This window comes from Gobio gobio (genome assembly GCF_949357685.1).
Source record: "Gobio gobio genome assembly, chromosome: 12".
NCBI lineage: Eukaryota > Metazoa > Chordata > Actinopteri > Cypriniformes > Gobionidae > Gobio > Gobio gobio.
The window spans coordinates 14,675,084-14,697,209 of NC_137105.1; the positions used below are offsets into that span (position 1 = coordinate 14,675,084).

The 22,126-nt window shown below is 40.4% G+C and overlaps 1 protein-coding gene across 2 annotated transcripts in view; it reads right to left on the reverse strand.

The window, feature by feature from the left end:
• Window positions 1-4,775: 4,775 nt before the first annotated feature.
• The window catches only part of ncoa1 (nuclear receptor coactivator 1), a 94,176-nt gene continuing 76,825 nt past the window's right edge, over window positions 4,776-22,126 (reverse strand). The window contains exons 10-22 of one of the 2 annotated variants that reach the window (XM_079830462.1): window positions 21,873-22,013; window positions 21,100-21,247; window positions 19,999-20,992; window positions 18,498-18,663; window positions 18,222-18,398; window positions 18,014-18,134; window positions 16,224-16,392; window positions 15,826-16,128; window positions 15,495-15,593; window positions 13,842-14,133; window positions 12,669-12,843; window positions 12,373-12,559; window positions 4,776-7,346 (exon numbers count right to left, since the gene is read on the reverse strand). In XM_079830462.1, coding sequence (XP_079686588.1) covers window positions 7,179-7,346; window positions 12,373-12,559; window positions 12,669-12,843; window positions 13,842-14,133; window positions 15,495-15,593; window positions 15,826-16,128; window positions 16,224-16,392; window positions 18,014-18,134; window positions 18,222-18,398; window positions 18,498-18,663; window positions 19,999-20,992; window positions 21,100-21,247; window positions 21,873-22,013 — 3,140 coding nt within the window. In that variant the 3' untranslated portion in view covers window positions 4,776-7,178. Of the gene's footprint in view, window positions 7,347-12,372; window positions 12,560-12,668; window positions 12,844-13,739; window positions 14,134-15,494; window positions 15,594-15,825; window positions 16,129-16,223; window positions 16,393-18,013; window positions 18,135-18,221; window positions 18,399-18,497; window positions 18,664-19,998; window positions 20,993-21,099; window positions 21,248-21,872; window positions 22,014-22,126 lie in introns of both variants that reach the window. The other variant, XM_079830461.1, reaches the window with a different exon arrangement.

The following is a 22,126-nucleotide window of genomic DNA, read 5'->3' on the forward strand; positions in this document are numbered from 1 at the left end:
CAATATCATTTATGAATGATGGAAGCTGCCATAATCCTAAATGTTTTTAAAACGTACTAATGATTCTCACCCACTTGGAAGGGCTTTTGAATTTAACAAATTAAAAGTTGAAATGTATGTGCTGACGATGATGGGTCAGTAATTTTGGACTGGTTTTTAAGGGTTCATGCAGACATCAGAAGGTCCAGAGGCCAGTACCATGATGGTAGTTTAACAAACTCAGGGTTACAGGATTAGTTTTGAGTTGACAAAACCAAACCAATCTATTCAGGCTTTGTCGGTCCCACCATGATGCTGATTATCAGCTTTCTCTGTCAACTCAGGCTTTGGTCCTGAGTTTAGGAGGTTAGCTGTGACATCAGTAGTGAACAGCCAATCACATGCTGTGGATCAGTGAAACTGAGATTCACTTCTCTCTTCTGCAGAATATTACATGACTGAAACATATTAAGAATTTAAACATTTACGCAGCAAGAAAAAAAGAGCTGTCTATGAAAGAGGACAACTTAAAGAAAAATCTTATACGTCAATGCAAGTAAAAGTTAAGTTAGAAAATTGAACATTTAAGCTCACATGTAATTTTTATAGCCTTATTTATTGTTTTTAAAGCTTATTTGTATGACCTTTATATAGGCTATTTATATTTTTGCAGAGTGTCTATTAATGATTGAAAAACTCAAATGATACATGTGTAATTAAGGGTATGGTAATTACATAAATGATATCCAAATCATTCAAAATTATTATTATAAATAAGCATTGTTAAAAGCCAGACGCTTTAGTCTTTAAAAAGTATTTAATTTGGAGTAGAAAAATTGCATTAGGTCCAGAACATAACCTGCCCTGGAGCAGGTTAGCCGTGGAGCGCAAATTACTATAGAGATGAACACTGCTAAAAGCCAAACCACTTTAATGGTAGCCTACCTAAAACCCAGGATTGGCACAAACTAAGCTTAAACATATCTGGCTAAACTGGCTTCATGGTAGGCTATAGGCCCCAGGAGTCTCCCGCAACATAGCACACGTACGTCTCCAAGATGTCTGTTAAAGAGCAGTTCTTCTGGAATGCACCTGCTGTGTACACACATCTGATAAACACCTTTAAAAAGTCAGTTTTACACGCATTCTAAATCATAAACATATTATTGATATCTATCTTGATATGCTACCTCCCTGAATTAAGTTTTTGTAGGATGGGATGTCTGCATATGTTCAAGTGTGGTCGTGTAGCACGATTCTTATGAGCCGGTTTTTTTGAGTGAATCGCAAAGTTACATTACGACAAGTTTGAATCTCGAGCGAATGACTCTTATGAGCCGGTTCTTTTGAGTGAATCACAATGTAACATTACGACAATTGAAGTTTGAATCTCGAGCGAATGACTCTTATGAGCCGGTTCTTTTAAGTGAATCACAAAGTTACATTACGACAATTGAAGTTTGAATATCGAGTGCATGACTCTTGAGCCGGTTATTTTTATTGAATCAAAATCATACAGCGCGACCAGTGAAAGATTCTCGAGAGAAGGACTCGTATGAATCGGTTCATTTTAGTGAATCAAACACGTTTCAAATCAGTTTTCCAATTAATCTGACGTACCTGAATATTGTCCAACTCAATATTCAGAATTGTTAATGTGTTATGTTGTTTTGAAGGCTAGTGAGATCTGGGGCCTGTACCATGATGGTAGTTTAACAAACGGTTACAGGATTAGTTTAGAGTTGACAAAACCAAACCAATCTATTCAGGCTTTGTTGGTCCCACCATGCTGATCATCAGCTTTCTCTGTCAACTCAGGCTTTGATCCTAAGTTTAGGAGTTTAGCTGTGACATCAGTAGTGAACAGCCAATCACACGCTGTGGATCAGTAAATCTGAGATACACTTCTCGCTAGAGAAGCAGCGAGATTAATTTCTGTCTTCTGCAGAATATTACATGATTGAAAAATATTAAGAATTTAAACAAATTTACACAGCAAGAAGAAAAGTGCTGTCTATAAAAGAGTAGGCTACAACTTTAAGAAAATATTCACTACATCAATGCAAGTAAAAGTTATTAAGTTAGTTTTGTTGATATATAGAGAATTGAACATTTAAAGGACAACTCCGGTGAAAAATGAACCTAGGGGTAGTTAACACATGGTTACCGAGTAGATCGTTCTCTGGGATGCGTTTTCATGAAAATCGAATGTAAAGAGTTTTATCTCTAAAAACAGATTGAGTGAGTTGCCATGGCTACTTACATACCCTGAAAGTTACCTCCGTTTTTGGAACCGAAAGATGAGGTTATCTGCTTACTTACTCTTAAAGCATACCCAGGTATGTCATATAACCTGCTTTCTGGAATACCCCCTGACTGGTTTGGAGTTAAAAATACGTTTTTTTGCATTGCATCTCCAAACATTTCTTCCTCAAATGCAAAATAATCATTAATGGAACTGATTTTAACCAGTTTAAATTCCTTACAATCTCATCCCTAGACAAAAAAATGGCACCGGCAGTCCTTTTTTTAACATGGTGCTTTATTGCAATGTGTTGCATTCTCACATTCATGGATGTTATAGAGATTTGTTAGTCAAAGCATAATTTCCTTCAAGGTATGTATCTTCACCTTGGAAAAGCAACAAAGGGGCCATATGCACGAGGTGTGAGTGAATGTTTCTTGTTTGTCTGAGTGTACGTGTATGCGCGTGTGTATGCGCGTGTGTGTGTGTGTGTGTGTGTGTGTGTGTGTGTGTGTAAATGTTTGTGTGTAAACTTCAAATCTCAGTTTGAGCAGCCACATAATTCTATGAAATGGACAAGAAAAATAAGACTGATTCAGTAGATGCGAAACACAGTTTTGCAGCCTGCAGGACAATCCTACAGGTGCTGGACCCAGCATGTGACTGATTGTCTACAACGTCCTAAGAAAGGTAGGATTCTCCAGATAAACCTGGATATAGAGAAAACAAAAAAAAACAAACAAAATAAAAACATGACAAAACATGCAGAAGTCTCCCAGATACATCTTCATTCATAATGTCCCACACACAGCTGCAATGATACCTCTTAAGAAAAAAAAAAGTTCACAAGTATTATACAAAACTGGACAAAATGAGTAAAATGTATATATCTATATATATTTGTTTATTTATATTAATTTGACAGGTGAAAAGTGGAACCTTGCCTTTAAAAGAACAAGCGCCGTTTCAGTGGAGCTACAAGCACGACTTCCCTTCACCAATACAACTAATATCTGTATATTAATAAGGCAGCACTTACAATATGTGAAAAATCTCAGGTAAACAGTAGCTACTGTAGATGATACCATGTAGAGATGACATCTGAATGACGAGGAGAGTGTGTGGTGGTCGATACGTAGGATTCGCTACTATGATATGAGGAAATGCAGATTGTACGAGTTTGCATAAATGGTTCTTAGCACTTGGCACCTGAAATGACTGTCAAAGCCTACGACGCGGACCGCGATGAACAGAAAGCAGAGTTAGATGAGGAATGTCTTAAAAAAAATAAAGCCAGGAGGTCTAAAAGGACGGGGGCAAAGGGGAGGTGGAGCACCTGAAGAAGATAGGCATAGTTAGATCTACGGTTCTGCAGCAGACAAACACCCATGTAGCAAAGGCTTCCGCTACCCTGCTACTCTTTTAAGGGATCCAATGAAGAGGGCCCGACAAGCCAAGTTCTTCCCGAAGAACCTGAGATGCGCTTTGATTTTCCCGTGGAAAGCGAAATGGCATTTCACTTTGTGAAAATGTACATTCAGGGGGGCGGTATTCGTTTTTTCCTTCTTTCGCGAAAATATTCGGATTTTGACATGGCCTCTTTCCTTGTAGTTCATGTAAAGTGCAAAACTAGATTGTATTCCTTGCAAGTTCCTGGTACATTTAAGTTTTTAGTAAAAAATTCATGTAAAATACAGCAAAAGTCTTACAAAGGTCAGTATAAGAAAATCCTCATAAACAAGAAAACGTTCATCAAACGGTGAGGAGCAGTCCTCTATGCTGAAAATATGTACAAGAGGCACCTCAAATTTGGTATAAAGAATCCAGCTAAATAAAGTCAAATATCTAAGTATAGTTGCATCAGTATGGTTCTCTCGTTTTTAGCCCGAGTAGCTCAAAACCACTTGTTTCGAACTACAAATTATGTATATCCTTGAGTTAAAAAAACAAAATAGAGGAAAAACTGGAGATATTTGTTAGCATGCGTCGCTAGAATACTGCAGTCAAAGCAATAATCCGTTTTGAGTAGTGTCAGTTTTGAAAACCAAAGCCAAATGCTTTTCATTTAACCTCTAAACGTGCATAGCTAGCGGTTAGAAATCTTCCTGAAAACGGTGACTAAAGTTCCTCCCGAAGAGGCATTTGCATGTTTGGTAGCTCAGTAGCAACGGGGGAATGTCTGAAGATAATTCACTACTGAACATCTTCGAAAATAATCAAACCAGCTATAGGGGGGAAAATGTCTACACAATAAAGTAAAATGGTAGTGTTATAAACATGACGGGACGCCTATTCAGGAAAGGAAGAAAAAAAAAACCTCGATGCTACATTTGTCCAATTGCATGAACCTTGCATATGATATGAATCTTTTAGTATCTTGAAGCTTTGGTCATTATTCCGTGTACACATGGCAAAAACTACATCAGGCAGTTGACGAAACCACACTACAACAAGCCAGCGCTGTTCTCAAACCAAGGTTCCACTTTGTCAGAGCTGTTTAAACTTTGACAACAGAGAAATTAAATAATATGGCCTTTTTTTTTTTTTTTTTAATTAACCCGTACAAAAGCCAGTCCATGCTGCTTCTCCCTCAGCAAAGTCACATTCAGCAGTCGCTAAACCATTCTCACATATAGAGCAATCTCAACACCCACAGGAAAAGTTGCAGGTATTTAAACAAAAAAAGAAAAAGAAAAAGAAAGAAAGAAAATCTAAATCAGGACATTTGTCTGTTTTTCCATTTTAAACACCAGATATACAGTATTAATCACACACATACACGCTTTCAGACAGCCATACACGTCTAAAAAAAAAACGAAACAAAAAAACAAAATGGAAGCAAGTAGTTATTACCACAAACTCGGAGCACTACATTTTGTTGATTCTGAACAGATACATATTCACATTTATCTGTTATATACACAATACTTTGATAATCCAGGTTCTGAATAGTTCTATTGTACCTTGATGTTGTGTACTGACTGTGAGAGCCGTTATAAACGAGAAAAAAAAACAAAAAAAAAAAATATTATTAATAGGCGCTGTTTGCTAGTTTGGTATATTTGGCATAAACACGGTAATGATGACGGGTAGGGTTCATTAAATGAATCTTATCCACTGCAAAAACCATTTTATCTATACAGGAATGCCTGTTCCCCAAAGAGGAGGGCAGAAATTAATCATTACGACATCTGTGTTTTTCCGGTGAGCCAAAAACTGGGAAAAAACACAGATTTATATGTTATGTATTTGTCAATTCATCTTGCTTTTTGTAATGTCTATGTACATTTATATATAGCAAAAAGTGGCTCGATCTCAACAGTACATACTGCCGGCTGAATTCCGTAGACGAATGAGGATCTGTTACGAAATTGTACATTTGTCCCCCCCCGGAAGGACAATCTAAGCTGGTGTAGCGTTGGAGAAAAAGAGCCATTCTTTGTATACAGAGCACACGCACAAAGACACGGCACTTGAACTCCACGAAGTGAGTCACGAACAAAAGAACACTGTTAAAGGAGAAAGAAAATACGTGAGAAGGGGAGACGGTTGCGCATGCAACACACAATTTTGAGGTCGCACGATTTGTGAAATACTTCGTGCTCACATGGTGAGACATCAATTTTCGACCACGGCAAGTCTTTTTCAATTCGGGGGAAAAAAAAAAGATTTCTGTTAGTACTTTTCACGCAACTAGCTTCATTTCAAATGTTTAGGTTCGAATCAAATTGAAATGATTCTTAAAAGTGGGTGACTAGTAGGTAAATGAACAAAGGATAATGCTGATGAACAGTGTCTGACTGGGCAACAGTAGTCTCAGGAGCAGTCAAAGAGCTGGAGAACGCAGGCCAAACGCCTCGCTCCTCCAGACGGGAGACGGCACCTGTGGTTTTCAAGAGCATCCTTGAAACGCTCGACTGTATAATGAAAATCAATGTACAATCTACATTTTCGCACCTGTGTGCAATGCAGCAGAGGGTTTGTAACAATTACCGGGTTGTTCGATAACCAATATCGATCGTAAAAATCACCCCCTGGATGATTACTTTTTAAAATAACAAAAAGTGACATTACAGATTTAGCCATTTAAAAAAAAAGAACTGGTGTTATGTTGATGCGTCCGAAACGAGAGAAATTTGATGTTTCGTTTGAAAGGAAATTACAAAGTGTGAGCTTGTCCCAACTTTGTCCCATCTGTGCTGTACAATAATACCAACCTGCACAACACATCGCCGCAAACAACACTGATAGGCTGAGTTGACCCTAAGTGGCTCGTATTCACAGCTGCTGAGGTGGGGAAATGTGTAGGACATTGTTATAAAAAAAAAAAAAAAACGGTCTGCTGTTTCAAAACAGTGTTGCCAGGAAAGCCTGCGGCAGACGGACACGCACTACAGAGCAGTCTCCCATCCTGGCGATGCTTGTTCTGAAAACGACAACAGAGAAAAACAAACGAAACGACAAAAAAAAACAACGACAACAAACAGAACAGACTAACAAATAAAAAGAGGCGGGAAGTTCCTCCCATCATCAGGCACTGCTGAGGAGAGCCTATCAGTCACAGATCCAGCTGAAACTGAGCAATATACCATGAACATAGCAACACCATGGCAAAAGCCTGCCCCAGTTTCCAATCCGACCAATCCGAGCTCAGCTGCTGCGCCGCTCTCCAAGAAGCACTGCAACGTTGGCCTGACTGACAGGACGTGTAGCCGGCAGAAGCAGCAGGTCCTTTTTACAGACTTGGCAAATTCTGGAACGTGATCTTTTCTCCTTTTCGGAAACAGGCGTTTAAAAAGGTGACCAGGAATGAGCACTTTGTCGAACGGCTATGAAACCTCACAAGCCTGGGCCCAGACACCGACCCTGCAGATATACTGTATAGAAACCAAAGGTGAAGAATAAAAATCTCTACATGTGGAGACGGTCCTCTGGCAGATGGTAAATGGGCGGCTCACTCGGTCAGGAGCTGCTGGAGGAGGCTCTTCTGCTGAGACTGGGCTGTGGGGGTGCCGCTCGGGCCCTTCTGAGTCCCGATGGGCCCCGACTGGTTAAGGTAGGAGTCACTGCCGACCAGGTTTACCGTGCACTGGACATCAGCAAACACCTGAACCTGCTGTACCTGAGAAACAGGAAAGACCGTCATGTATGAACTGAGAATTTGTTTTAGAAGAAAGAAATGACTTTTAGTCAGCAAGCATGCATTAAATTGATAAAAAAAAGCGACAGTAAAAACATTTAAAATGTTACAAAATATTTCTATTTCATATTAAAGGTGCACTATGTAACCTTTCCGTCCACTAGAGGTCGCCTGTTCAAAACAAAGGCGTAGTTTGACGACGCCACTTTTGAGCGTGGAATCTTGGGATATGTGGTCTTCACCTCATAGCCAGTGGAAAAGAATCGGGATAGGACTCATGTTCATGGATGTGATTATTAACGTTACTGTAATATGAAGCAGAGCAGGGCAGAGTGTTGTGGAGCTGAGCAAGGTTAATAAGATGAAGGCAACGCACGCCTCACGAGCAGTGGGACTTTTATTATGACACAGTCGCCGGCGCCACTTCCGCTTTTCCGGTCAGAGTTGAGTTTGAGGTAACACACCTCTGTTATCATATTAGACACATCTGAGTGTGTTGAAAATTATGTTATGACGTTACTCTGTGTGTTCGCTCGGCGACTGCTATGGCACTTGTTGCACACTGCAGTAAGAGTAAAGCGTTTCTGCAAAAATAAAACTGGAAACCGAGGGTAACGCAGATATGACGCCATTGACAGGCGACTCCCTCACACGTCCCAGTTCCTTGGTTAAAATAGCAATTTCTCACGATTTACAAATAGTTGGAAACATTTGGGATTTTGTAAGTAATCAACTGAACAAAATATATAACACTGGCCTAGTGGTTTTTGGATATTTTACTGAAAATTTTTTACATAGTGCACCTTTAATGCTGTTCTTTTGAACTTTCTATTCAATTCATCAAGGAATCCACACACATATTAAAGGGATAGTTCACCCAGAAATGAAAATTCTGTCATTAATTACTCACCCTCATATCGTTCCAAACCCGTAAGACTTTCGTTCATCTTCGGAACACAAATGAAGATCTCTTTGATGAAATCTGAGAGCTTTCTGTCCCTCCGTTGGCAGCTACGCAACAGACACTTAGTCACTTCAAGAAGTTCATAAAGAGATCATAAAACAAATCCACATGAATTGAGCGCTTTAGTCCAACTTTTCTGAAGAGACTCGATCGTTTTACATGATGAACAGATTTAATTTAGGCTGGTTGCATAGGCTGTCAATGGAGGGACAGAAAGCCCTCCGATTTCATCAAAAAGATCTTCATTTGTGTTCCGAAGATGAATGAAAGTCTTACGGGGTTGGAACGACATGAGTGTGAGTAATTAAAGACAGAATTTTCATTTTTGGGTGAACGATCCCTTTAAGCATAACAGCCGTTTCCAAGATCTATAATTATAATAAGAAGTTTTACTCAAGCACCAAATCAGTGTATGAGAATAATTTCTCAACGATCATATTACACTGAATTTCTCATTTTAATTTAGTTTAAACTGAAGCACTTAAATAACTCAAACTAAAAACTATAAACTAATTACAAAGTTATTAAAACTTTACAATGAAAACAAAAATCAATCATCAATGATGCTAAAATAACACTTGTAGGGTAGTATATGAATTATAATGAATGAGGAATGAAGCATTCAAGCTTCAATAAGAACAAAAACTGTTCCACAGAAGAAGAAAAAAAGGTCATGCAGGGTGAGTAAATTATTTTCATGTTTCTCTGAACTATCCCTTTAATAGGGGTGTCGAAATTAATCGTTTCTTCGATGCATCGCGATGGAGACGAGGAGGATTCGGTATCGGTTCAGTAATAGACCCTAACCGATTATGTACTGACGCTTTTCTGCCGTCATTTGTCACGTACGTGCGTTGTCGCGGTACAATGGCTCAGGGAGGCGAGACACGAGTGCGAGTAGTTAAAAATGCTCCAACTACTTTAAAAGCAGACATCTGGGCACATTTCGGCTTTTATGAACAACCTGGTAAGCACAACCTGGAGAACATGCGCTTTGTGTAAATCATGTCACCCACAAATAAAATGTGCATGGGGTAATAATACCACTAACCTGAGAAACCACATCAGCCGTTTTCATCGTGAGCTGTCAGTGCCAAGGGTAACACTTTACAATAAGGTTCATTAGTTAACTACATGAACTAATAATGAACTGCACTTATAAAGCATTTATTTATCTTTGTTAATTTTTATTAAAATCTTGTTAACATTAGTTAATGCACTGTGAACTAACATGAACAAACCATGAACAGCTGTATTTTTATTAACTAACGTTAACGAAGATGAACAAATACAGTAACAAATGTATTCTTCATGGTTAGGTCATGTTAGCTAATGCATTAACTAATGTAAACTAATGAGACCTTATTGTAAAGTGTTACCGTGCCAAGGTGGACCCAGCTCAGCCAAAAATGGATCAAATTATATCAACGTTAGAGTTCTTATAGTGCCTGTTTACACCTGGTCACTTCATGCGTTTTTACAGATCATAGATCTATCTGATTTATCAAAACAATTTAATTTACATTTGGTCACATAAATGCATCTCCGCAAAACGGATATAAATCCGATCTACAATTCCCGCACTATATGCAGATTTAATGGAGTTAAAGGGATAGTTCACCCAAAAATGAAAATTAGCCCATGATTTACTCACACGAGGTGTATATGACATTCTTCTTTCAGACGAATAAAATCTGAGTTATATTACAGAAGTCCAGGCTAATCCAAGCATTAGAATTGGATTCACAGTTGCTCTGTTTTTGAAGTCCATAAAAAGTGTATCTGCCCATCAAATAACGTGCTCCCACGCGGCTCTGGGGTGTTAATAAAGGTCTTCTGAAGCGAATCGATGCGTTTGTGTAAGAAAAATATCCATATTTAAAACTTTATTAAGTAAACTTTCAGCCGACCGTCTTCCCTAGGCATTAGTGTAATGCTTAGGGAAGTATAAAAATGTATGGAAGTATATAAATGTATGGAAAAATTGTTGAAAGTTCCCCTGCCGATCGAAAGACTAATGCGACCAGGGAGGCTCGTCATGACGTCACGTACGTCAACATTCAACACTTTTCCACAGAAGGCGGTGCGACGAAAGTTTACTTGATAAAGTTTTAAATATGAATATTATTCTTACACAAACGCGTCGATTCGCTTCAGAAGGCCTTTATTAACACCCCAGAGCCGCGTGGAGCACGTTATTTGACGGACAGATGCACTTTTCATGGACTTCAAAAACAGAGAAGAAAGAAGAATGTCATATACACCTAGGATGACTTGAGGGTGAGTAAATGAATGGCTAATTTTCATTTTAAGGTGAACTATCACTTTAACGTCACCGAAAACAACAGATATGAGCTGCAATTTATTCATTTCAATATCAAAGATTGCAATAGGAGAGAGGGTGGCAACAGCACTGGCAAGATGTCATTCAGTTTCTTTACTTTTAATGAATTTGATTGTATGCTGAGCACCTGGAAATTGCTTTCGGTTTTATTTGCGGTAGTTTGTGCGCTGGCTTGGTGAAGAGGTACGCAGCTGCTCGTCTTCGGCGATGCGCGCTTCAGTAGCGCCGTCATATCTGGCTATAACATGTCATATAGGCTAGCCCATAACGCTCTCACACGTTTATTTTTTTTAGCATTGTTGGGAGGACTGGGAGTAAAATGTTTCAACAACCAGATGCATTTAGACTTTAGTTTTGACTGTAATGCGGCCCAGACCACCTCCTGAAGTGGCTTTTAGTATTTTGTGTATTTGTTCTAAATGCTCCTGTTGTCTTCTGTGCCCAGACTTGAGTTTAGTTTGATGTTTGATACATTCAAGAAGCGTGTTTTCTTTGAGCAGGTAAAATTAAAGGTTCAGTTCATATAACTGACTGACAAAATTATATACATGAGGATGCAGTGCATCATGATATCGAACCGAATCGAAGGCATGATAATTGGAATCAAACCGTGAGACCAGTGTAGGTTCACACTAGAGCCCTGCGCGGGACTGTTTTCTTCATCCCGCTCCCGCCCGCACCCGCCGAATTTCAGACCATTACCGCCCACTCCCGCAACGTATGTGTTACACTCCCGCCCGCTCCCGCAACGTATGTGTTACACTCCCGCCCGCTCCCGCAATATGTATGTCCACTCCCGCCCGCACCCGCAAAACTCTGAGAATTTATTCCCGCACAATAATAGAGATGCATTGATTTTGTGTCTTCTCCCGTCCCGCAGGAAAAAAAAAACACGTATTTGTATTGATATTATTAAAGAGATTCATGGGGTTGTTTGTTTCGTTTCCCTGGCCTGCATGTGTAAAAAAAAAAAAAGACAAATACATTCAAATATAATTTCGTTTTTATCAAAAACTTTGCACATAAAAATAGACTGCTTTGCAAAACAGAAAACAGAAAAACAGATTGAGAAACAAAAAACAGATCCCAATTCGTCGGTCAGTTCCGACGTACGTTGAACGTGACCGACTGAAAGGAAACCTGAGAAAACATGCTTCAACAGAACGTAATGTGAACACAAAATAGCAAACGGACATTTAGAAACAATCCATTTCCACTCACTAAACTTCTATGTATTGTTTGTCAAAAACACCAAACAGTCAACTTTACCTGCAGGGAGTGCTGAGCGTTTTTGGTGAGGAATGATCAAGTAGCTATGTATTTACCAGCTGCGCAATATGTGGATACATATAACGTTATACCGCATGATTTTGCCTACCAAAACAATTGAGAAACTTCTCCAAATGTCAGACTTTCCTTGCTTAGCTTTTGTGCTGTAAATACCTCGTTTGAGGTTCTTTTTTACATCATCTATTGACATCTTCTCCACCATGTCCTTAGGCAACCTCCCTATCCCGCCGATTCCCGCGGTGTTTTTTTTAGCCGCCCATTCCCGCCCGCAGCAAAATTCAAACCGCCCGCTCCCGCGAGATTTACGTTGGGTCCCGCGGGACCCGGCGGGACTCAATCCCAATGCAGCCCTCTAGTTCACACCCTTACCCTTTAAGTAATCTTAATACATAATATATTGACCATCTTACCTGATCGTTACACATTGAAGTAACATTGCCAAGGTTATTGTTGCCCATGCCGACAGATGGTCCAATAGGAGGTAGAGTGCTCACCGCTCCTGACCCTCCAGCCATTGACACGGTGATGCTCATGTTGTTATAAACGCCTTGCTGCCCAAAGCTCTGAGAGACAGGCTGGCCTGCCTGGTTATACATACTGACACGTAACAAAATTAAATGGTTTAAATGAATATGAAGACATACAAACGATGACAGAAAAAACAAAATAGCATATAATTTTTGATGATCAATATCAAACACCATACCTGTTGTTGCCCATGGCCCCTTGCTGCCAGTTCTTTATGTCAGGTGACTGATAACCAGGTGGAGGCTGCGCTTGCTGGAGCAGAGGACTCTGGGAGGTGGAGTTCTGAGGTGAAAGCAAGGGGCTGGTTGGACTCAGCTCAGGAGCAAAGGATGGATCTGCTTGCTGGATCATGCCTGTGAGAGAAGTTGTACATTGGCTCTTTTAGACATCATGACAGAAGCAAGTGTAACTGTATTTTAGTATCATTAAGAGACTATTATAGGTTTATTCATATTTTTATTTTAGTTTTAGTTATTTTAGTACACCAAGTAAACTACATGAAAATGTGAAATGCTCCTTTTGCAACTATCTGAAATAAAATGTGTACTTTTTAAATATTTTAATTTAGTAAAACTTTTATTTTATTTGAAGCATTGAAAATGTTTTAATGGTTTTAGTTAAGCCGTGTTTCAATCCAAATGACCAGGAACAACTCCCTGAGCTGCCAGCACTGACTCAGCAGCGCCTCACGCAATGTTGTCATGACAACCGGTACACAATATTCACTTCAGGAGGTTTTATTATAAGTATTATTGTATCATTTCTTATCATATACCTTATAGAATAGTAATGTTTTAGCCTGGTCGCTAGCCACTGCTATTATAGGAAGGAGCGCGAGCAGGACTCTTTTTTAAATTTCTGCTTTTGAGGTCCGAAAAGGATTGAAGGACATAGGGCATTGGAACAACAGCAGGGCGAGTAAAAGATGGCTTTATTTTCATTTCAGGGTGAACTATAAATCAAGCCTGAACCTCGTCACCGGTCGTATTTTTTGAACGTACTGACATGTTGGCATATCAGCATGTTTGGCGCCCACGTCCCACCCAAGGTAGTTGTTTGAAAAAGCTTTCTGAGGGGGACATTTTTTACCCGGAACTTCTTTTAGACCCTGGTCCCTGCAGTCGAAACACACAGAATACCACCCAAAAGTCCCTAGTGCCTGCGGAAAGTTCCTGCGGTGGAAACGCAGCTTATGTTTACTATAATAACCCTGCTGATGATAAATTAGTAGCTTACAAATGAGACATACCAGGCCCCCCAAATTGCTGGAAAAGCCCCTGCTGAACAGGAGTGTTCACAGGCCCCCCAAATTGCCCTTGAATGCCTCCCATAATTCCTTGGTTTCCCATACCCCCCCTGGTAGGCAGCTTGGGGTCCAGAGGTCCTCCCATTGGGTTAAAATGGCTCGGGGAGGTAGGGGTGTTCCCAGGAACGGCATTGTAGCCTGGAGGAAAGCCAAACTGCTGCTGTTGTGGCGGCTGTTGCTGCTGGGGACCCTTAGGAACTCGCTGAACCCCCAGAGGCCCTGTGTTCATTCCCTTCCTCATAAGCATGACCTTCTGCTGCAGAAGCTGTCGCTGGCGGTGCTGGAAACTGTAAAGCTCCCGTTGCCGTTGCGCCATCATCTGAGCGTTAAGCGGAGGCTGTGAGAGAGAGACAGGGCTTTCAGTTTTAGTCACACACAGACAAAATAACGATTGTAAAAGGGAAAGAGTGTAAAAAATACACACATGCATCAATTTGACAATTGAATACACTGATTATGGAATGCACTGGTCACTAATTATATTCCATTACTCCTTTAATACATGTCTATGTATAATATAACAAAATTCGATATGGATAACAGTCGGTTCAATTCCATCAGCTCATCCGACACGAGCTGTTCGAGTTTACCTAGTGCGCAGCACTGCCACTGATCACGTGACGAGAAGACAGTGAGCGTGTGTTATGAGTGTGTGTTAAGTGTTAGTGAAGCTCTCGCATTGAGCGTTTGCTACGAGTGTGTGTTTCATGTTAGTGGACTGGACCGTGGCGGAGGATTCGTTGCGCAGCAGACGCGTCAGACTTATATTTTAAAATGCACGATCGCGAAATTGAAAGTGAAAAATAAACGGGAGCCCGCATTCAAACACGATTTCAATACGTTACCGCTGTTTGAAAGCGGCTCCCTGAGGCACGTGAATATCTCCCAATAACCAATAAACCATCTCTTAGCTCTGTATCATGCTTGAAGAAAAAGTCTCCATTTACAATTTGAATATTGAGTACTTTGATTATGGTTATTGTTTGCACTTAATATCTGATCAATTTGTGGGCAGGAGTTCAGTTAGGAGGTCAAAAGAAGCTCAAGTGCAGTTCTAAGGTCTGAAGAGACAATCATACAGGAGAGAAGCCAGTCAGTTGAGTTTTGGGCAAAACCTGTACAGTGCTTGTTGTCTTTTACTGCATATGACAATTCATACTCAGAAAGTAGAACTGAAAATGACATTCATTACAAGATCATCATCAGTTAAAACGTTTCAAATGCACCTGCAAACTATTTTTCTAGTCATGTATTTCATCATTGAGGATTTCTTAAAAAATACTATGTAAAAAATCTCATCTCGTTCTCGTGAACCCAATCTCGTGTCTCGTCTCGTGAGATAAGACTCTCGTCACACCCCTAGCGATTTGTAGATTTAAAAGCCATCTGACTGTATCGTTGCGCACAGCGTTTCTCCTGTTTGTCAGCACTTTTTCCTCTGGTTTAGGAAAGAGATTAAATCAGCGAGATGTATATGTTCTTCGCTACATTCACGCACTTCTCACAACGCTGTTTAGTGGTCAAGTAAACATATCTGCTCTAGTAAGATAGTAAACTAGTAATTTGCTCTAATAAGTTTCGTTCCGCTTTTAGTGCATGTTCAGTGCTCTTGTTATCGTGGAAAATTATATTGTGATAATTATTGTAATCGTTTTATAAATGGCATTCATAATTTGTCTCAGTGCATGCAACACTAACCTGAGAGGGCATCTGAGGCTGCTGCATGCCCTGACGCATCCCCATGGCAACATGCCCCCCCTGTGGGAACTGGCCCATGGCTGCAAGCCTGTTCTGGAGCTGATGGAGAGAGGAGATAGATCACCACTAAACAAGAGCAACTAATCATGCGTTCGCTCAGCAGCTGCACTCAACAAAAGAATAGGTTAGTTCCACAGCATGTTATTTAAAAGGGCGAAATCAAAAGTATTCATTGGATTTGTTACACAGTGCAACAAAATCCAAGAGGAGGATTTAGACATTGTGCGTTCACATTTATTACTACACAATGAAGTGAAAGCTGGAGATCTACCTGCTGTGGGCCTTGCAAACGTTGCTGGAGCTGGAGTCTCAGCTGGTTGGGAGGTAGCCGCAGCTGGTTGGGAACACCAGGAGCTCGGTTCATGCCGGGCCGCACTGTTATGCCCACGTTGCCTGGAAATGCCATCCGAGGGGCCCCGAAACTCATGCCCTGTGCTGTGCCCAGCTCAGCAGGGAACTGTGAGGGTGAGGTTGGGAACTGAGAGGGGTAGCTGGGCAGCTTGGGGTCCATGGGAACAGGTGTTGAGGGCTGAGACTGAGGAAAAGTCTGGGTGACGGGTTCGAGACATCCACTCTGTAGGCGACACAGTGAACCAGTCAAACTTAGACACATTGTTCTTACTATGGTAAAAGGTATGAGAATAACTTTTTTTTTCTTATAATACTAACTTGAACAATCTTGTCGATGCCCAGTGCTCGGTCCAGCTCGGCGAGCTCGCTCTCATCAGTGCGGCTCAAGAAAGTGACCAGCTGCTCCAGCAGGGCCTTCTCGTCGTTACGGCCCTCAGGAGTGGTGGGCGGACACAGCATCTCATCCAGCGGACACGGAACGCACTGCCTGCATAGTGCAGAGAAGAAACATGATGGTCTATGATTCTGAAGGCAGCTGACAGTTCTCTCTCATGTTGCAGGGTTAACTGATCTGGCAGGCAAATAGAATTATGGTGAAAGTGCACATTTTCTTCCCTGCGACTAAAGGACTACAGTATTATAGTAGTAATTGTTACTGGAAATATGAATATTTCTTTTGATTCTTGAGAGAAAAGACAACATTTAAAGGTTTTTTAAAGATAATTTACTAGAATGTTCTTCACACAAATGTGCCATTTCACCTTATTCATTGCTTATTTGATCAAACTTTTAAAAATCACTCAACCGCTAACACCATTCCGCTATCCCAAGTGAGATTCCAATCCAAAGGGAGCGAACATGTTCAGTTTGAAGGGTACTGTGAACGGCATAGGGAAGAAGGGAACATCGATACATCACTTCACAGGAAGTGGAGAGTGAAAAACACCCAACTGTCATTGCGCGTCGGCGTCGCATCACCTGTCAGAACTAACGATGGAGCAGAGCCGTTGAAAGAGTTTTTAAACAGCTCTGCGATGGAGGAGTTTATAGCATTTGAATATTCATAGTTATTATACAAACTAGAGTATTTATGAATGGTTATGGCAATAACTGTTACATTCGCATATTATATTTTATGAATATGTAAACAAATTAAAAGTGTTGAGAAGCAGCTGAAGGCTGTCATTTTGTTATATATTTTACTTTATTTTCCTTAGGAATATTTACTATGTAGCTGCGCTTGGGAAAGAGAGTGCACAAGATGAGACCACTACAAAGACCATTGATTAAGAATAGCCTACATTTATTTATATTTAAATGTATTTTCATATTGAATGACAGGTGCAGCTTCAAATGTGTTCATAGTCAATACAACTTATATGTAAACTAATAAAACTAATGTTTTGATTATATTTTTAGATGCATACTGTGTGTTTTGTAAATTTACATACTTATTATATGGTTTTAAATTTGAAAGCAAAGTAAATTACAATATTAATTTATGTTATATCATAATCTGCGCGACCCCGTCTTTGCCTTTCTTTGATGACGTTGCAGGGCGTTCCAAATGAGTGATTATTTTCAGCTAAGTCCACTTCAATTGATATACTGTGATTAGGAACCCAACCCATGATAAACAGTACCACTTCCACCCAATTATTATTATTTTTTTTACATAATTTGCCTTATATTACATAGGTCTTTTATAGTAGTTCGCAGCACCAATAAAAGACAGTTACTGTATACATGCGTGTTTAAATACTACAGTATTTAATTTATTTTGTCAACTGTAAGTCTTACTCAAATGAATGTTAAAATGAGAAAATATTCTTTATAAATATTTGACATAAGACTGCACATTATTTTTGTATCTGAAAGTGAAAATAAAGAATGGACAGAAGTAGGTTGCAATAAAATATGAATGGATAACTATTTAATATTATAATAATATATATCAGTTATCTTTTTTTCAGGTCTGTAGCCAGATTATCACTGAAGAAGGCCTGAGAGGCGATAAGTTTGTGTTTTTCCTCCATGCGTAAAATAAAATAACACAATATTGAATTTTGAGTGCAAATCACAACCGAATCACATCCATAAATACTCACTCTTGAGGAGAGGACAGAGGGGCCTGTGTCTGGCTGCCCAAGCTGCTATCAAAGGTCATTGGTTCAATCAGGGACAAGGGTTGGAACTGCTGAGAATCAGGAAGCTCCAGCTTGGCCAGACCTGAATCAAAAAAGACGATAACATTTTATTAAAAGCCTCATTTCTTTCTTTCTGTTTTAAATGACTATAGCCCTTTCAATTCTGTACCTGTGGTAGTGTTGAAAGAGTTGAGGCTGGTTGGACTGGCAAAGGGGCTGCTGCTCTCCTTTGAGGGCTGAAACGGGTCTGTCTGCCCAAGATCCGCCACCTGACCCTGGTTTGGTGTAGAGGGGTCACAGAACTCAAAAGAGGACTGATTCGAGAGATTTGATCCATCAGGGAATGCTACAGCGAGAAGTGGATGAGTAGAAAAGTAGTTATTGGGGATTTAAGATTAAAGAAAAATTATGAATTTTATAATTAATCTGGTGGGACGGGCCTCACCTTGGCTTGATGTTCCTGGTGATTCTCTCTTCACATTCACCCCGATGGAAAGGTTGTCCTCACTGGGCTGGACGAGCACTGGCTCCTCTATAGATTTACCTCCCACAGAGCTTCTCAGAGTGGGCAAGAGCTGGTTCAAAGTGTCCAGATCGGCACTGGGAAACTGCTACTCATGTAAACACACACAGTGGTGGAGTGGAAATGAGAGCAAAGGTCATCGACATCAAAAGGCACACCATAGCACAAAGAAATACAGTTTAAGAACACCGTAACCCAGCGAGAATAAGGCTCACAAGATGTATCACTAATATTCAGTAGGACACTGAATTTATGGTGGCCGAGGTTTGAATCTGCTAAATATTTTTTATAAGGAACAGCCTTTTTTCCTGTGCCAGGGATGATGCGATAAGGGTGCATCCAGCAACAAAGTTGCGAAGAGTTTAACTTTATGCAAATGAGAAGATGCAATGTGGCAACACAAATTTTTGTGTTATTGACAAAAAAAGAATGAATTTTCTGTCACAACATTTTCATTTATTTTTGTGAAATTTTACTTGGGCTAAAATGGAATCTAATTTGAGCTGATGAAAATAAATGTTTTAGTTGACGTGAATGTGCAAAACTAACCAAATTTTCAAACATTTAAAATATTTAAAACCTGAGCCTCTGAAATAACATTACGTGTACACTTTTATTATAATACAATTTTGTGAATTCTTTAAGCTTTCTTCAATATTTTTTAATTAAAATTATGTTTTAGTATTATGATGGTGTGCGTTTTCACCTCGTTCTCATTGTCACTTTTTGACAAAATTGTCAAAATATCTATATTTTTTTCAGCCAAACATCCCATTTGTGATCAGATATTCAAAAGCTATGCTCAGGAGTAAATATACTCCTGCTTAAATCAATACTACAAAGTCAATTAGAAAAAGAAATGTATACTTGAAAATAAATATTATATTTATTATGTATTTATACATTTATTTATAATTATATCTATATTCAAAAATAAACACTTTTATTTAGCAAGGACACATTAAAGTGATCAAAAGTGACAGTAAAGATATTTATAATGTTACAAAAGATTTCTATTTCAAAGAAATGCTGTTCTTTTAAACTTTCTGTTCATCAAAGACCCCTAAAAAATGTATCCGGGTTTCCACAGGGTTTTCAACATTGATAATAATAAGAAATATTACTTGAGCACCAAAATCAGCATATTAGAATGGTTTCTGAAGGATCATGTAACACTGGATCCACTGAAAAACCATCCAGTTTTGCCATCATAGGAATAAATTAGAATTTAAAATACATTAAAATTGAAAACCGTTATTTCAAAGTGTAATACAATCTTAGGTTATTATTAATTTTATGTATTTTTGATCGAATAAATTCAGACCTGGTGAGCATAAGAGACTTAAACAAATAAATGTTTACATAATGTACTTAGATATTCTTTCATTAAGTACAAATATGGAATAAACCAGGGAGTAAATACCGGGCTAGGCTTGTCACTGGATTGAGGTGAGCAAGCGATTGCAGACACGTTGGTGACTGCAGCAGCAGCAGCAGCAGCAGCACAGGGTGCATTCTGTCTGCTCCCTTTCTTCTCCGTCTTCACCTTGACCGTCTGGAGGCTGAGGGCGGCCGGAGGCGGCAAGTCCTCCAGGTCCTTTTCATCCGTATCCAGCAGGAAACGTAGCAGCTGGTGGTCCTGGGGTTCCTTCCCGAGCCCCCGAGCTACCAAAGCAGCATTGGGACTTGTCGGAGGCTCCTTCTTGATGTCGGGCTCCTTGCCCGCATCTGCAGGGCTGCTGTCTTGGAGCAGGCGGTGCAGAATCTTATGGCGCTCGGTCAGGCTGCTGTGAGAGCCCGGGCATGGGGACATGGGTGAGGGACGGGATTGAGAGTCGTGTTCGGGGGCACCCGCATCGGGGTTGCCGTCCAAGAGCTGGTTGAGTTTGGGGTTGCCCACAGTCTTAGGCTCATCAGCGGATGCTTCCGGGGGTTTGGCCGGTGGCTGACGTGCCGGGGAGCTGCTGGGGGTTGGAGTCTGTCTGTGGGGCAGGGGAGAAGGGAGAGAGAAACCGATACCATCGCCGCCAGACAGCTGCCTGGTCAGTCCGCCAGCGGGCGAGTGGATGCCGGGCGTCGAGGGGGAAAAAGGATGGCCAGGCACGCGTGGGCTGCTGGCCAGGCCCGGGCTGCCCCGTGGAGGTCGGGGCGACATGAATGAGGTAGGGGTGGATGTGAGAGGGCTGCCTAGTGGAGAGGGGCTGCTGACCTGCTGGGAGGGCCCAACACGGCTGGGCGTCAGGTAGCCTGTAGGAGTGGGTGTGGGGGGTCCAGGAGTGGCACAGGTGCCGTTGCTGTTGTTGAGATGGAGGCTGAGGTCACTGGAGGGCTGCAGGGCCGGTGAACGGGAGGATGGGGCAGCAGGAGATGGAAGGCTGGGGGTAGTGTTTTCCTGAGAGCTAGCAGTGTTGTGTTCCCTAAAACACACATTCAAATCAAAATAAAAAGTGAGATCCAATACTCGTTGTGTTTATATAAATGCAATGGACATTCTCTGTGTTGTTTACTGTGAGAGGATAGCTACCTGTCTATAGTGTGAATGCCCATGATGAAGGGCTGTACATCTGGGTTTTGGGGGCAGCAGAATTTGCAGCGTGTCTGCGCACTGAGGGACGTCCCATCACTGAGTGTGAAATGGTAGAGAGGACTGATGGCCGTGCCGTGGGCCATCACTGTCAACACACACAGATTAAATCCATCACAGTTTCTACAAAATATTAAGCAGCACAAGCATTTTCAAAATTGTTAATAATAAGAGATGTTGATTGAGCACCAAGTCAGCATTTAAGAATTGTTACAGTTGCAACAGTTGTAAATTGTTAATATTCCACGATATTACTGGTTTTAGAATTTTAGACTCCAAACTTTTGAACAGTTATGCATACCCTATATTCAAACATCTATTTTTCTTTTTATAAACTTCTTTTTGCACTGTGATTGGATGAAAGCATTAGACATGAATCAGAATAACATGTTCCAATAAAAATATTGAATATTCAATAAAATAAAGAAAATAAAAAAGCCTTTTCTGGCTATGCGATTAAATTAAGAAATAACCCACATATTGATCAATTATCAAAATAATTGTTAGTAGCAGTCATATAGGGGGCATATAAGAACATTTTGAAAAGCAATAAGGAAATTAGATCAAAGGTTATCAAGCTATAAAAACAAATGTGAGTGTTAATCATCAAATACATCATAAACAGTGGGTAAAGAAAGACAATGTCCAATCTTCGCTGCTTTAAAACGTCATGTATTAGTCAAAATGGCTAGAATGGCGGTGAAAGTGCTCACCCTCATGAAGCAGCTTCTTGGCATGGGAGGGCTCGTTGCCCTGAGGCTGGAAGAAAGCGTAGATGCACTTCCTGACCAGATCCTCCCAACCTGGTCGGCCTGTGGCCCTCAGAGCACTCGTCTCAATAGAGATGATTTTCCCTGCACACACACCCAGAGAGAAAGATCATTAGATTTCGTCAACAGGACTAGAAGTTCAAGAGAAGGAAGCTTTTCACATTGCAGTTTTAACAACAAACAGTTTTGCGCTTCCT